At 50.2% G+C, this 15,574-nt stretch overlaps 1 protein-coding gene across 3 annotated transcripts in view; it reads left to right on the forward strand.

Annotated features, from left to right (window-relative positions):
* Window positions 1-15,574, forward strand: part of LOC119963074 (cytokine-dependent hematopoietic cell linker) — a 177,595-nt gene that overhangs the window by 68,454 nt on the left and 93,567 nt on the right. For all 3 annotated transcript variants that reach the window (XM_038791642.1, XM_038791643.1, XM_038791644.1), the window contains one exon: window positions 14,083-14,260. In XM_038791642.1, the coding sequence (XP_038647570.1) occupies window positions 14,083-14,260 (178 nt within the window). The remainder of the gene's footprint in view (window positions 1-14,082; window positions 14,261-15,574) is intronic.

The raw sequence follows: 15,574 nt of genomic DNA on the forward strand, positions 1-15,574 counted from the left end.
TGAACCCACACCAGACTAACAGGATGAAGGACCTGATGAAAAATGAACCTGGCTCGTTCTTTAGTAGTACTTGTAGATAACTGAGAACAATTTAAGAAAATAAGATCAGGTAGTTTTATTAAGAGACATCATGGGCTGGATTCTCCGTTGTCAGGATTCTCCATTGCACCAGGGGTGAACCCACGCCCGAGTTCCGACGGCGTGGGACTGCCCACAATGGCAAACACCATTGGCCTGCTGGCAAGGCAGAGAATCCCGCCGCCATCGAGGGGGCGCCGCACTAAGAATCTCGTGTAGCGGGACGGAGAGTCCGCCGCAAGCGAGGGCGCGCTGCACCAACAATCTCGTGTAGCGGGACGGAGAATCCCGCCGCCAGTGAGGGGGCGCTGCACCAACAATCCCGTGTAGCGGGACGGAGAATCCACCGCCAGCGAGGGAGCGCTGCACCAACAATCCCGTGTAGCGGGACATAGAATCCGCCGCCAGCGAGGGAGCGCTGCACCAACAATCCCGTGTAGCGGGACGGAGAATCCTGCCGCCAGCGAGGGAGCGCTGCACCAACAATCCCGTGTAGCGGGACATAGAATCCTGCCGCCAGCGAGGGAGCGCTGCACCAACAATCCCGTGTAGCGGGACGGAGAATCCTGCCGCCAGCGAGGGAGCGCTGCACCAACAATCCCGTGTAGCGGGACGGAGAATCCTGCCGCCAGCGAGGGGGCGCCGCACCAACAATCCCGTGTAGCGGGACGGAGAATCCTTCCACCAGCGAGGGCGCGCTGCACCAACAATCCCGTGTAGCGGGACGGAGAATCCGCCGCCAGTGAGGGTGCGCTGCACCAACAATCCCGTGTAGCGGGACGGAGAATCCTTCCGCCAGCGAGGGCGCGCTGCACCAACAATCCCGTGTAGCGGGATGGAGAATCCTGCCGCCAGTGAGGGCACGCTGCACCAACAATCCCGTGTAGCGGGACGGAGAATCCGCCGCCAGTGAGGGTGCGCTGCACCAACAATCTCGTGTAGCGGGACGGAGAATCCCGCTGCCAGCGAGGGCGCGCTGCACCAAGAATCCCGTGTAGCTTGAACTTGAATAATTCACATGAGTACAGTGAGCAAAACTTTTCTGAGTGCTTGATGGTGTGGAGAAATCTTGAATTCCGTAGCATACTCTCACCTCGAGCAGAAACGTTTATTGCAAAATATATAACTTGAAAGATTTGGCTTCTGGGAATTGTGCTATTCTGGGGCGAAATTCTCCGACCCCACGCAGGGTCGGAGAATCGGCCGGCAGTGGCGTTAATCCCGCTCCCGCGGGGTTTTTAATTCTCTGACCGGCCAAAAACCGGCGCTGTGCAAATCCCGCCGGCAGCCTCTGAAAACAGCTGGCGCCGGCAGGATTTCATTATATTTTTGTTTCCACAAATCTCCGGCCCGGATGAGCCGAAGTCCCGCCGACGTGGCCACGGGTCACGTCGGCAAAAATCACAGTAGCTTTAAAACGGCGTCAACCATTGATGATGGTTGACGCCGTTCAGTGTCGGGGGGGGGTTGCGGCATCGGGGGGGGGTTGCGGCATCGGGGGGGGGGTTGCGGCATCGGGGGGGGGGTTGCGGCATCGGGGGGGGTTGCAGCATCGGGGGGGGTTGTGGCATCGGGGGGGGGGTTGCGGCATCGGGGGGGGGTTGCGGCATCGGGGGGGGTTTGGGGGCAGCGGCGTGCAGAGAGGGGGGGCTACGGATGCCCTGGGCCAACGCACTGTCACCCCCCCCCTCTGTACGCCGCTGCCCCCTACCCCAACCACCCCCCCTCACCACCCCTACCTCCCTCCAACGCCCCTACCCCCCTCCCCACCACCCCTACCCCCCTCCCCACCACCCCTACCCCCCTCCAACGCCATCCCCCCATCTCTCGCAACGCCGCAACCCCCCACCCTCAACGCCGGGTCCCCCCCCTCTCAATGCCGGGTCCCCCCCCCTCAACGCCGGTACCCACACCCCGTCCCCCTCCCTCTGAAGGCCGGTACCCACACCCCCCCTCCCTCTGAAGGCCGGTACCCACACCCCCCCCTCTCCTCCTCCCCCCATTCCTTCCTCCTCCCCCCTTCCTTCCTCCTCCCCCCCTTCCTTCCTCCTCCCCCCTTCCTTCCTCCTCCCCCCTTCCTTCCTCCCCCCCTCCTTCCTCCTCCCCCCTTCCTTTCTCCTCCCCCCTTCCTTCCTCCCCCCCCCTCCTTCCTCCTCCCCCCTTCCTTCCTCCTCCCCCCCTTCCTTCCTCCGTTAGTGGGGGGGGGGGTGCGGCGTTAGTGGGGGGGGTGCGGCGTTGGAGTGGGGTAGTGGGTGGTGAAGGGGGTAGGGGTGGTGAGGGGAGGGGGTTGGGGTAGGGGCAGCGGCGTGCAGAGGGGGGGCGACGGTGCGTTGGCCCCGGGCATCCGTCGCCCCCCTCCTCTGCACGCCGCTGCCCCTACCCCAACCCCCCCCTCACCACCCCTACCCCCTTCACCACCCCTACCCCCCTCCAACGCCGCCCCCCCCAACGCCGCCCCCCCTCTCTCAACTCAACACCGCAACCCCCCCCTCAACTCAACGCCGCAAATCCCCCCCCCCCATTCAACTCAACGCCGCAACCCCCCCCCCTCCTCTCAACTCAACGCCACGCCGCAAACCCCCCAACGCCGGGTCTGTCTCTCTCCTCCTCCCCCCCCAAATGCCGGTCTGTCTCTCTCCTCCTCCTCTCCCCCCCCCCCAAACGCCGGGTCAGTCTCTCTCTCTCCCCCCCCCCCCCCAAATGCTGGTCTGTCTCTCTCTCTCCCCCCCCCCCAAAATGCCGGGTCAGTCTCCCTCCTCCTCCCCCCCCCCCCCCCCCCCAAAAAACGCCTGGTCTCACCACTTCCGCAGCTGGTGAAACTGACGCCAATCGCGTCAGTCCGCTGCTGGCCCCTCCGGGAACGGAGAAAAGCTGCCTAAAAGAAGGCCCCCACGCCGGAGTCATCTACACCAATTTTGCTCGACGGAAATGCGACGGTCTGCAGAGAATTTCGCCCCGATAAGAAACAGTAAGATAGCCTGGCTCACTATGAACAATGGGACAGATTGAAACTTTGTGACAGTGAATGTGCAGCAACTTGGAGTTTTGTAGATGATCTTGGGATTATTCTACTAGTTTCCGGGGCAAGACTCATCACATCAGAGTTTAATTGCTTCAAAATACAATTCAATGATTTTCCATTGTGTATTTTCTGTATTTGAAATTATTAATTTTCCTATGCACAACTCAATTTTCCAGGAAATGGCCTCAGAATAAACAGAACCAGTAAGAAAGCCCAGACTTGAATAAGAATTTGGATCAAAGTTAAGAACCTATCTGCAACGTGCTTTACAGTAAATTTTGCAATGAATCGCTAAATGTCACTGGGTCACAATCCTGGAACTCCCTCCTTAACAGCACTATGGGTGTGCCTACACCATGTGGCCTGCAGCAATTCAAGAAGGCAGCTTACCACCACCTTCTCAAGGGCAATTTGAAATGGGCAGGAAACACCTCCACAACCCCCACTCCTCACCACCACAGTTTTATAAGGGATAATAGACTATAAAAAAAATAGATGCTGGTTGGTTTATACTGGCTACAATAGTGCAAGCTTTTAACTCTTTCCCTTATTACCGCAAGTTGCAAAAATCTATGGAGAAAGTGAAGCAGGTGCTAAAGGACATTTTTGTTGTCTTCATCATGTTAGAGTCCTTCCTTTTGATTTCCCTTTGATCCTATTTCTTTTATTTTATCTTTATTGTTTTTTTGGGGGGGTCTGGGGTTCGTTAACGGAGATATACCTTTAAGTCAAGCGGACAGAGTACAGAATTCAAAGTTTCAAATAGCTTGGCAACTGAAGCACTGTGTCCTTAAATGTTGCATTTGGGAAAGGAAATCCCAGACTTTCCGGCACCCAGCAGAGTGAAGGGATTTGGTTTGATTGTTTGGCTGGCGGCCAATGGGTTGGCCAGGGATAGTGTTCTGCCTGGCAAAAGACAGTGATTGGTTCCTGCCAGGTGGAGATTTTCATAAAGAGCCCAAAAGAAGACATGAGACCCTTGGAGTAAGAAGCTGTGTTTTCTCATCTCTCTCTTGGCTGTGGGTTGCCTGATGCCTCTGCAAGTTGCCAGTAACAACCATTACAAGCTGAAGGACAAGATAACATACAACTGAAGGCCTAAACTGGAGAACTGCAAGATATCCATCTGAAGACAAAGTTCCCTATGTTTTATTTTTTAATCATTTTCTTCCCTCTGCCCCACCCTTTCTATTTTGTAGGTGTGTGTGTGTAGAGTGGGTGAGTTAGAAAGGAGGAGTTGTGAATTAGATAGTGGTTGACCAGTTGTACTGTTGCCTATTTAATACAAATTATTGTTAAATAATAAAAGGATATTTGTGTTAAAGTTTCAAACCTGGTGGTTGGACTTAATCGGGATCACACCAAAGACATCTGGGCAGGATTCTCCGGTTGCCGAACCCAAAATCCCGTCCACCAATCGGCGGGAGAATCAAAGTTCCTGACCAAATTGGGAGCTTTCGCGATGCACCGCCCACTCCAAAGCGGCAAACTCAGAGAGTATGTCGTGCAACATATCGACAGCCTCAGGATGTTGCCTGAGGCATGCCCACCAATGCTCCACCCCCCCCCCCTCCGCCAACGGCCGAGTTCCCAACGGCATGAGTCCTTCATGGTCTCATCCGTTGGGAACTTGGCGTGGCTGCATGCAAACTCAGTCCAGCACTGCTACAGTCGGGGGAGTGCAGATCCACGGGCAGGGAGGACTTCGGCCGGGCTGGGGGCACTGTGGGACGGTGGTCCGGGGCTCACGAGTCGGCCAAATGGGAGCACTATTTTGCAGACCGGGTCCGCGAGAGGCTGGCGCCATGTTGCATGGCGCGGTCGCCGCCATGCGCATGCGCGGCCACGGACCCGGCAATTCCCAGGCGTAGTTCTGGCCACATAGTGCCACCATTCCCGGCGTGAGGACATAGCCTCACAATCGGAGAATCCAGCTACAGATGCTTTAGTAACTTTAGTTTCACCTGTGTTAGACCCCAGGTCAAGTGCAACAGGATTTGCCTGTGCACTAGCTCAGAGCATCATGACAATAGCTTCAGTAAAAGTTGGTTGCTCCAAGTCATGGGTCCAGTAGCAGGCATTTCCTTTGATTGTAGCACACTGGGAGAATGAGACAAGGCCAACCTTCTCGAAGAGAGAGAAGGAGGAGAAGGACTATCAGCAGAAGGTTATATACACCCAGTGTTTAGGAAGCGATAATCCACCTGGGATCTCAGAGGATACCAACATTGTGAGACAGCTATGCTTCACTAAGGATGTCCTCACTGAAATCTGCAACAACTTGAACCTCAGAGAAGGACAGCATTGCCGGTGTTTGTTAAGCTGACTGTAGTGATACATCTATTTGTATCTGGATCTTTCCAGGCTGGAGCTTTGGATACTTCACAATTTGCCATAAGGGAGACCACAGACAAGCTGGCAGAGCGAGTAAGCAGCTCCCCTAGTATTGCAAACTTCCCTGTGGTGCAAAGTACTGAAAACTGCAAGTACATTGAATCGCGGCTGCCAAATGTCAACTCGGCCAGTTAACGAACCGAAAGAAATTCCGCTCCCCCAATGTCCTGGTGACGCGTGGCCATATTCAGTAAATCATATCAGTCATTGCAAGTATCTTGCTGACAGGTGCGATGCTTCCATTTTGAGTCATCGCTGTGAACAAAAGTGATGATAGCAATAAGTGAGTTGTCGCTGCGCTCGAAGATTCCCTGAGCTTGACGCTGCTATGCATTTCTTCTGAGATCTTCCATTCCCGATTGTCCAAGAATTGCAGCATCCCTAAAGGAACTCTGTCGGAGTGAAGTCAAGTCAGGGGAAGACGGGTGGCACGGTAGCACGGTGGTTTGAACTGTTGCTTCACAGCGCCAGGGTCCCAGATTCGATTCCCGCTTGGGTCACTGTCTGTGCGGAGTCTGCACATTCTCCCTGTGTCTGCGTGGGTTTCCTCTGGGTGCTCTGGTTTCCTCCCACAAGTTCTGAAAGACGTGCTTGTTCGGTGAATTGCACATTCTGAATTCTCCCTCAGTGTACCCAAACAGGCGCCGTCGTGTGGCGACTAGGGAATTTTCACAGTAACTTCATTGCAGTGTTAATGTAAGGCTACTTGTGACACTAACAAAGATTATTATTATTATGGGACATACCCCTTTTTATGCCCCGAGCTGCCATATGATAACTTTAAAGGAGCAATCTTTGAATGTTAATGAATGGAGGAGTGAATGGGTGACTGAATGAATGGGTGAATAGGTGAATAAGTGACTGGGTAGGTGGGTGTGGATAGAGTGGGTAAGTGTTACATGGATATGATGGTTGCGGTTCATAGAATTCCTACAGTGCAGAAGGATGCCATTTGACCCATTGAGTCTGTATCAACCCTCTGAAAAAGCACCCTACCCAGGCCCACTTCCCTGTTCTATCCCTGCAACTCCACATAACCTGTACATATTTGGACTGTGGGAACAAACTGGAGCACCCAGAGGAAACCCAGGCACACACGGGGAGAACGTGCAGACTCCACACAGTCACCCAAGGCCGGACTCTAACCCAGGCCCTTGGCTATGTGAGACAGCTGTGCTAACCACTGATGGTATGTTGATGAAGTAGATAAGATACATACATAGATACATAGAAGATAGGAGCAGGAGGATGCCTTTTGGCCCTTCGAGCCTGCTCCGCCATTCATCACGATGCAAGGTTGGTGACATGGACAGGTGGGTGGGGGAGGTGGTGGGTGGATGATGTGGCAGGTGGGTGAGGTGGATAGTTTGGTCAGGAGATAGTTGGGTTGGGGAGTTGTTAGTTCGATTGGGTGGCATTCGTTAGGTGAAGTAGAAGAAACACCATCGCTCACTCGCACGCTTGCAGATATTGACCCTGCATATACCTTAGAGAACAGCTTGGAGCTGAGATCTGTACATGGTGAGACTCTGGGTGGGATTTTCCAGCCCTTCTTGCCGGTGGGATATTTGGTCCCCCTGAAGGAACCCCCCCCCCACCCCCACGTGGCAGGTTCCCCAGCGATGGGACAGGCGAACTACACAAAATGCAGTTGATATCAGCGAGACCAGAAGATCTCCTGTTGGTTGCCAATAGCAAGCCGCCTCTGCCATGGAAACACACGGGGGTCAATCCTGCCCCACTGAGTATAAGTGACCTGCAAGCGATGGGCAGGGGACAAAGGCAACATGGCTTCTAGCTTGCCAATGGATAATGTTATCCATGGTTTCTGCTGCACAGGACTCATATGAGGCCACTGAAGGAGCAGCCTACAAGAGGAAGACTGATGATATGCAAATGAAATGCTTGGTGCATTGACAGCCCTGTCAGAAAGCCTGCTGCCAATATCCAAGGGCATGAAGGAGTCTGACATCAACTTGGCACAGGGCTGTATGCAGGTGCCCTACCTTGCCAGTGTGGACGTGGTGTCTGCCTTCATGAGGACACTTGCAGACTCAACCATGATGCAGCACTCGATTGCCAATGTCTCAGCTTCCATTGCGGCACAAGCAGAAACCATCAATGTTTGTGTGCTGCACCGACTGCAATTGTGCGATCTCAGACAGCTGCCATCATAGCTGCAGGTACCACTGCCCCATGGACCTTGCAGAGTGCAGCAGCAGTTCCTCTAACAGATTATTCAGATTGATGAGGTGCAGTCCTGGGGGAGTGACAGTGGATTTGATGAAGCACAACACTGCTGTCCTCCTCCAGGATGACAGCGTCTGACCTTCCATTATTGCTACTCCACCTTGTTGTTGCCTGTTGGCCAACTTGCCCACGCGGTTACCAACAATGCTGAAATACTGCGGTCTGAAGCTGGAATGACTGCTCAAAGGCCAACTGCAGTCTGCTCCATGAAAGGTCATGATGTGGAGATGCCGGCGTTGGACTGGGGTGAGCACAGTAAGAAGTCTTACAACACCAGGTTAAAGTCCAACAGGTTTGTTTCAAACACGAGCTTTCGGAGCACGGCTCCTTCTTCAGGTGAATGCAGCAGAGACAGGGGCATGACACTGCATTCACATTCACCTGAAGAAGGAGCCGTGCTCCGAAAGCTCGTGTTTGAAACAAACCTGTTGGACTTTAACCTGGTGTTGTAAGACTTCTTACCATGAAAGGTCAGCAGCCCTGCAGCAGCCATGCTTTGGTCACTGGGGGAGCACTAGAACAGACAAAGGCATATGGAAGACAGGCACTGATGGAATGCACAACAATGATTTGTTGATGTTTATACTCCTTATGGCATAGCTTGATGAATAAATTTGGTCTAGAATGTTTATTTTGTGGTAACTTTCACTTTTGCATTGTAGCCAAGTGGAGCTATGATGGTCAGTAATAGAGGGAAGATGTGGTACTGTTTGTGAATGAAAAATTGGGGTTGCATTTACTGGTATTCAACTTTCATACATCCCAGCCATAAATGGGCTGTCTAGTGTTCCTCCTTTATTCTCATGAACCCATTTCTCAGCTGCTCATTGTATAGCTGGTGGCATTGGCTGCCTCCTCCTGATGGTGAACTTATGCAGCATGCAGCATATCTCTCCGAGTACTGTGGGGTTCCTCAAAGCAGTATAGATTTGGAGGTCTTGGGCCAAATCTTATGGTCTCTGGATACTCAGAGACTGGACGTATGACTGAGGATGTGGATCAGAATCTGTGGAACTCCTGATCCATAGGTCTCCTTGGGAATTGTCCAGGAAATGTAAACTTCCAATGGGCAATGACACTGCTCCCAGGGACCACCTGCAAATGCATTTGATTTGTGAGTTAGAGTCAGAGATTTTGAATAGTACTTACATGAATAGCTAGCCAGGAAATGTTAGACTGATTTAAACCTAATTAAACATCTGACCCGCCCCAATCACCCCCACTCCCTATCAATGCCAGGACTAAACCTGATCACCCGACTATCCCCCAACTACCCAACTGACCACCCGACAAGCCCCTAACCAGACAACACCCAATGCAATTGCCCCCCCAACCATCCAACTATCCCCCGACCCAACTACCCCTGACCCCACTACCATCTCCCGACCTGGCCACCTCCTGATCCGAGTGCCTTTACCTGGACTGAGTATGTCACTGCCGACAGGATTATCTACAGGATGCGACTGCCCCCACAATCTGATTACCACCTGACCTGACTACCCATGGCCCAACTACCCCCCTGACCTCACTACCTCCCACCCTGACTCGATTGCCCCCAACCTAACTACTCCTGATTCCACTGCCCACTCTCACAACCCAACCAATCTTTTTATAATCATAATCTTTATTGTCACAAGTAGGCTTACATTAACATTGCAATGAAGTTACTGCGAAAATCCCCTGGTCGCCACATTCCGGCGCCTGTTCGGGAACACAGAGGGAGAATTCAGAATGTCCAATTCACCTCACAGCACGTCTTTCGGGACTTGTGGGAGGAAGCCGGAGCACCCGGAAGTAAACCAAGCAGACACGGGGAGAACGTACTGACTCCGCACAAAGCCGCAAATCGAACCTGGGACCCTGGCACTGTGTAGCCATAGTGCTAACCACTATGCTACCGTAATCACCGACTACTTGACCACCCCATCGCCACAACTACCCCACGACCCCTTTACCCCTCAACCCAATTGCTCCCAAACCCGACTACCCCAACCCAATTCACACCCCAACCCAACCACTCTCAGAGGCCACGTGGGGGGAGGGGGGGGGGGGGGGGGTTCCTTCAGGGGGACCAAATATCCCACCGGCAAGAAGGGATGGAAAACCCCACCCAGAGTCTCACCATGTACAGATCTCAGCTCCAAGCTGTTCTCTAAGGTATATGCAGGGTCAATATCTGCTAGCGTGCGAGTGAGCGATGGTGTTTCTTCTACTTCAGTGTCTTCCTGTTCTTATGTCTCTTGCCCTTCCAACACTACCCTGACCAGATTGTAATTTTTCCGTTTCTGAAAGAAGAAATGCACAAGCGCAGGATTGCGGTGAGGGGAGGGGAGAAAGAAAGAGGTGTCTCCTTGCACCATCTGTGGTTTGCAAATCAGTTAGGGAGCAGGAGAATGTGAGAACACCAGTGACGGCACTTTAAAAGTAATCCATTGCACTTTGAGTAACCTGTGGATGTGAAAGGTGCTGTATGAATGCAAATTCTCTATCTATGCCGAAAGAAAATCCACTTTACTGCAACATTGAATTTATTTTGCTGGAAAACTGGTGAAGTACATCTGTCACTTAGGCTGGTATCCTTCTCATTGACTCCAGATAACCTGTGCCTTAAGGTGTACAAGATGCTTAATGGGAAGTTTATCAATGTTATGCATTTGCAAGTTTGTTTATTCTTCTTTTTTTTCTTAATGTATCTGCTACGAGCAAACCTATAATTTATTGCCGACCCCTAGTTTCTCTGTACAGCTAAATGGAATGCTAAACCACAGCAGAAGGCAGTAAAGACTCACCAGTGTTGATGTGGGACTATTGACATTGGCAGGTTTCTTATCTTAAGGGCAAGGAGATAAACTGCACAGTTATAAACTGCCAGCCACATACACAGTTGCAGGTTCTTAGACCTACAGCAAGTCCTTAGTTCTCATCTAGCCACTCTGCACCTAGACTAGTGCTTCAGTAAATGCAGTGTTTATTTAGGGAACAAATAGACAGAATTATTCAGCAAAATATGTTTCTATACAAAGGTCAGAGTTTGGTTTCAAAAATGTTATAGTGATTCCAAAAATTCATGGGTCAACAATCTGAGCAACATTAATCGCTCACCCTATGGCAACATTCTCAGAGCTCTGGAATAACCTGAACTATATTCGCACCCATATCACTAGAGCAGGCATTTTCAAAGTGGAGGTTGCGACCTGTGGGTGGTTTGTGGACGGGTGTTGGGAGGGTCGCAGAGCCGTCCGTCGCGACGCTCCCGTTTGTGCAAATTTGCACGCGACAGCCGCACCAGCCGGCATTGAACAAGGCCAGCTGCGAGCGGCCTGCGGAAAGGCCGCTGTTATATTTTAAATAATGACTTATCTAAAATATATATATTACTCTTGAATCCACCAGGATGATAAAATAACCATAGTCTTCTTGTTGAAAGATTAACTATTTAATGAGTAATTAAATAATAAACTGTGAGTCCTTTTACTCAATACTAAACTAACTACAAAGAAATAAAGTACAATACATATAACTATATAACTATGCACTATTATAACAAACTAGTTCTAACTTCTCTCACTCGAGCTATTCTATGTCTTGCTTGTTCACTGTCCTGGATCACACTCTCGAACTAACTAAAAAGAGCGGGAATCCGGTTCTTATAGTATCTGACTTTGAGACATCGAGCATTGAAATGACTGTACATTTTCATACATTGATCATGTATATTGATATCTGAATATCACTACAGCTGTGACCATATAACAAAAATGGGGCCGCACTTCGCATGCATGCCCGTATTATATTTATATAGTCGCGGCCTTTTTGAAGGCCGGTCGCAGCCGGCATTGTTAAAAGCCGGATGCTGCGCGCGAATTTGCGCAAACAGGAGCGCCGCGACGGACAGAGAAGCTTAAAGGAAGTGAGAGAGAGAGACAGTCAAAGAGGCAGAGTGGTTTAAGCGAGATTTTCCAGAGTTTAAGGCAATAGCAGCGGACAGTATAGCCACCAATTGTGGAGCAAAGGAAATAATGCACAAGGGGCCAGAATTGGGAATACAACAAAAGAAGGTTAAAAGCGGGCTGCTGCGGCTGTTGCCCGCAAAGTTGCGGAATCGGATACGCAGAAGATTTAAAAACAAATTCTATGTAATCTTCGTGCCTGAAAGGAGGCAGAGTGCCCCCCCCCCCCCCCCCCCCCCCCCCCGAACATTGACATCACGTGCTTTGGGAGCGATTGCGATTCCTGCATTTTGTCAACAGCAAACAAGGTAAGAGAAAATGGTGGGTCGCAAAGGTCGGCTGGCGTGGACCTCGAAGGTCGGTTGCCGTGGGCCACAACGGTCGGCCGGCATGGGCCGCGAAGGTCTGCCAGCATGGGCCACGAACGTCGGCCGGCGTAGGTCGTGAAAGTCCGCCGGCATGGGTCGCGAAGGACAGCCGGCGTGGGTCGCGAAGGACAGCCGGCGTGGGTCGCGAAGGTCGGCCAGCATGGGTCGCGAAGGTCGGCCGGCGTGGGCCGCAATGATCGACCTGCGTTGGTCACGAAGGTCGGCCGGCGTGGGTCGTGTAGGTCGGCCGGCGTGGGTCGCGAAGGTCGGCCGGCGTGGGTCGCGAAGATCGGCCGGCGTGGGTCGCGAAGGTCGGGTGGCGTGGGTCGCCAAAGTCGGCCAGCATGGGTCCTGAAGGTTGGCCAGTTGGTAAAAATGGGTCCCCGGAAAAAAAGTTTGAAAAACACTGCACTAGAGCCATGCCTAAAGTGCCCACCATTATTTAGATGCTGGAATGTCCACAAAAGACAGAACAGACTCAGATGTTATTGAGATACTGGGTGAGAATCTCCCATTACAAAACTAAGTACTCCTGCCAGCAGGTTAACAGGAGTGGTTCCTGTTGGCACTACAAGCGTTGCCGAGGTGAGATTCCATCATGTTTAGTATGCCAAAATATTCATAGCGGATAGCACGCCAGCAAGCCTGCACTTACCGATTTCGGAAAGGGCGCCCCGTACAGCGTCCAAAGATAGACCCTCCTCTCCCCAACAATGGAAATGGTCACCCCTGCTGACAAGGGGAGTGCCCCCAACTCCTCAGCAAAGAGGGCCGTCCTTCCCCAACTACTAAAATAAGGGGTCATCTCCCCCAACACCATGCAGGCATGAGGGTGACCCAACCCCACCCCTCTCCTTTGCACCCACCACAACCATCCCATCTCAGGCCCCCCCTCTTCAGGCCCTGATCCTTGGCATTGTCAACAGCTCCACGCCCTCTGGCACCCCAACTGGCGCATGGACCCTGAGAAGGGTCAAGGTGGTAAGTCCATTGCCCATGTACCCCTCTGCACCTCCATGTACCTTAAAATATTCATGCCCTCTCTGGGCGTGAACCTGATTACATGTGCTGGGAGGGCCCGGGAACATCATGAGCTGTTTGGCGCCTGGAGCAAATCCCGCTTCAGGCCTCCCCCGGAATTGTACCAATATAGCACGATTTGCACCGGATGCAACGTGACCGGAAAATCATACCCTATATTTCTGTAGGAATTATGTTCATTAATCTTTTACTCTGTGTTAAGATATCCTTCCTGTTGTAATTATTTCCAAGTTACCCTTATAAAGTACAAGCTAAAAGTACACCACCCGATGTGATACACAGGAAATGACTATCTTCCTCGATAAATAAGCTGCAACTCTCATAGGATTGCACTTGTAAACTACAGTTATTTTTAAACTAATGCAACCTCGTAGTCATTGAAGTTATGTAACAAAGCATCACAATTAACAGTTGATTTACTTTGGTTTCCTCTCTTGTCAGAAATAAGGAAATAGATGGGCCTGGAAATGATTGTCTGATGTAATCATGCGGATGTTTAAATAAATTGGTGAGCACCTCTTCAGAATATCTGAAAGAGGACTTGTAGTGAGCACATTGTGTCCACATGATGATATTTCTTGTAGTCATTTCCAGGCTGTGGAATATGTCTTTTTAAGCAATTGCCCAAAGAACTTCAGTATTGTCTGGATTTTCTTTTAGAAGTGCTACATTTGTGGGGATTAATAGTGAATGATTATAGTATGTTTCCAATATATGAGGAGCCAGATTCAACTGACACAAATTTGTGTCTGCATCAGATAAGAACCTTTGAAAAATAAAGACCAAATACTCAAAACAAATTTCACTTGGTACCAAATTTCAGTGGTAAACTGCATCATATGAGACAGAAATTCTTGTCATTTCTTGTGTTGCCTTATAATTTTGGTTCCATAGCAGATTACTGAGAAATATTACAAAGAAGTATATAAAAGACCGTTTGTTTTTCTTATTAACCTGTGTTATTGTTATATCGTTGCAGCCTGATATTAATGTCAGGATGATGACTGACAGTCAATCCAAATATGAACAGCCTTATGATGATCAAGATGAGCAAACTGACTACGACTATGAGTATGTAACCTCCTCCAGTCTAGAAGATTTACGGCATGTGAAAATTTGCCCGGCTAAGCCAATAAACATGCAGTCAGTTTATGCAGGTAATTGTGCAGAACTATTCAAGCATTTTGCTCTTATTTGAATATCTTAATTACAAAGCTACTTCACACGAAGAATGTAACTGTTTGAACCAATTTATTATCACCCAAAATTAAAGTCAATACCCCATTTACCTACACAATTGAGAGGTATTTCGCCCAAGAGAAATTTGGTATGATATAAATAAATAGACAACCTTTATTGTCACAAGTAAGCTGACATTAACACTGCAATGGAGCTACTGTGAAAAGCCCCTAGTCGCCAGAATCCGGCACCTGTTCGGGTACACAGAGGGAGAATTCATAATTCTCAGCTGGTACAGGAATTGAACCCCCTCTGCTGGCCTTGTTCTGCATCACAAACCCACTGTCTAGCCCACTGAGCTAAACTATGCACCCACAAGTGACGATTTAGTAAATAAATACACGCTATGGTCCTATACGGATCTATATACAGCATAAATGCCCTAAGTTTGATTCCTTGTGTGAGTTGAGAAGAGTGACCTAAGCTCGGGAGGAAAATAAAGTGATGAGCCTCACTATCTCGGAACTAGACTTCTTGTTTAGCCACTGCCTAAAAGTGCACAGGGGCTGGTTTAGCACGCTGGGCTAAATCGCTGGCTTTTAAAGCAGATCAAGGCAGGCCAGCAGCACAATTCAATTCCTGTACCAGCCTCCCCGAACAGGTGCCGGAATGTGGTGACTAGGGGCTTTTCACAGTAACTTCATTGAAGCCTACTCGTGACAATAAGCGATTTTCATTTCATTTCCATATTTAGAGGCTAGTGATATAATGAAATTAATGTGCTGTCCCAGACTATTTTCAGTTGGAGAAGGAGGTAAGAGAACAGTATGAAAGATATTTCCCGACATAGTCTCAGTTTTTAATTTGATTTTTCACATCTCTCTACATTGCTCCAAATAATAGGAAGCGCCTAATATTTATGCACAGTTGCATCGCAACCACATGGGTCAGCAACAATGTACATTGTGTCTTGAACAGAATAAAAATCTCTAAGGCACTTCACAGGGTATTATGAAGCAATATTTAATACCAAGCCATGCAAGGCGAAATCAGGTCATATGGCCAAAAGTCTGGTCAAAAAGGGAAGAGAGAAGTCCCAGGCAAGCGACCACTCAGAAGCAATGACTGTAAGAAACTATTATATCTATTGTACCTATTATACTGTACCTTCTACTCCTCGAAGGGTCTCCCTCGCCCAGCCCACACTTGGGCCGGGGTAGTTACCCTGCATCCAGAGGCCTCTGAATTAAGGAGGTAACTCAACCCTCCTCATCTAGGTAGATCGTACTCAG

Source organism: Scyliorhinus canicula, chromosome 3 (genome assembly GCF_902713615.1).
Source record: "Scyliorhinus canicula chromosome 3, sScyCan1.1, whole genome shotgun sequence".
NCBI classification, from domain to species: Eukaryota; Metazoa; Chordata; class Chondrichthyes; order Carcharhiniformes; family Scyliorhinidae; genus Scyliorhinus; species Scyliorhinus canicula.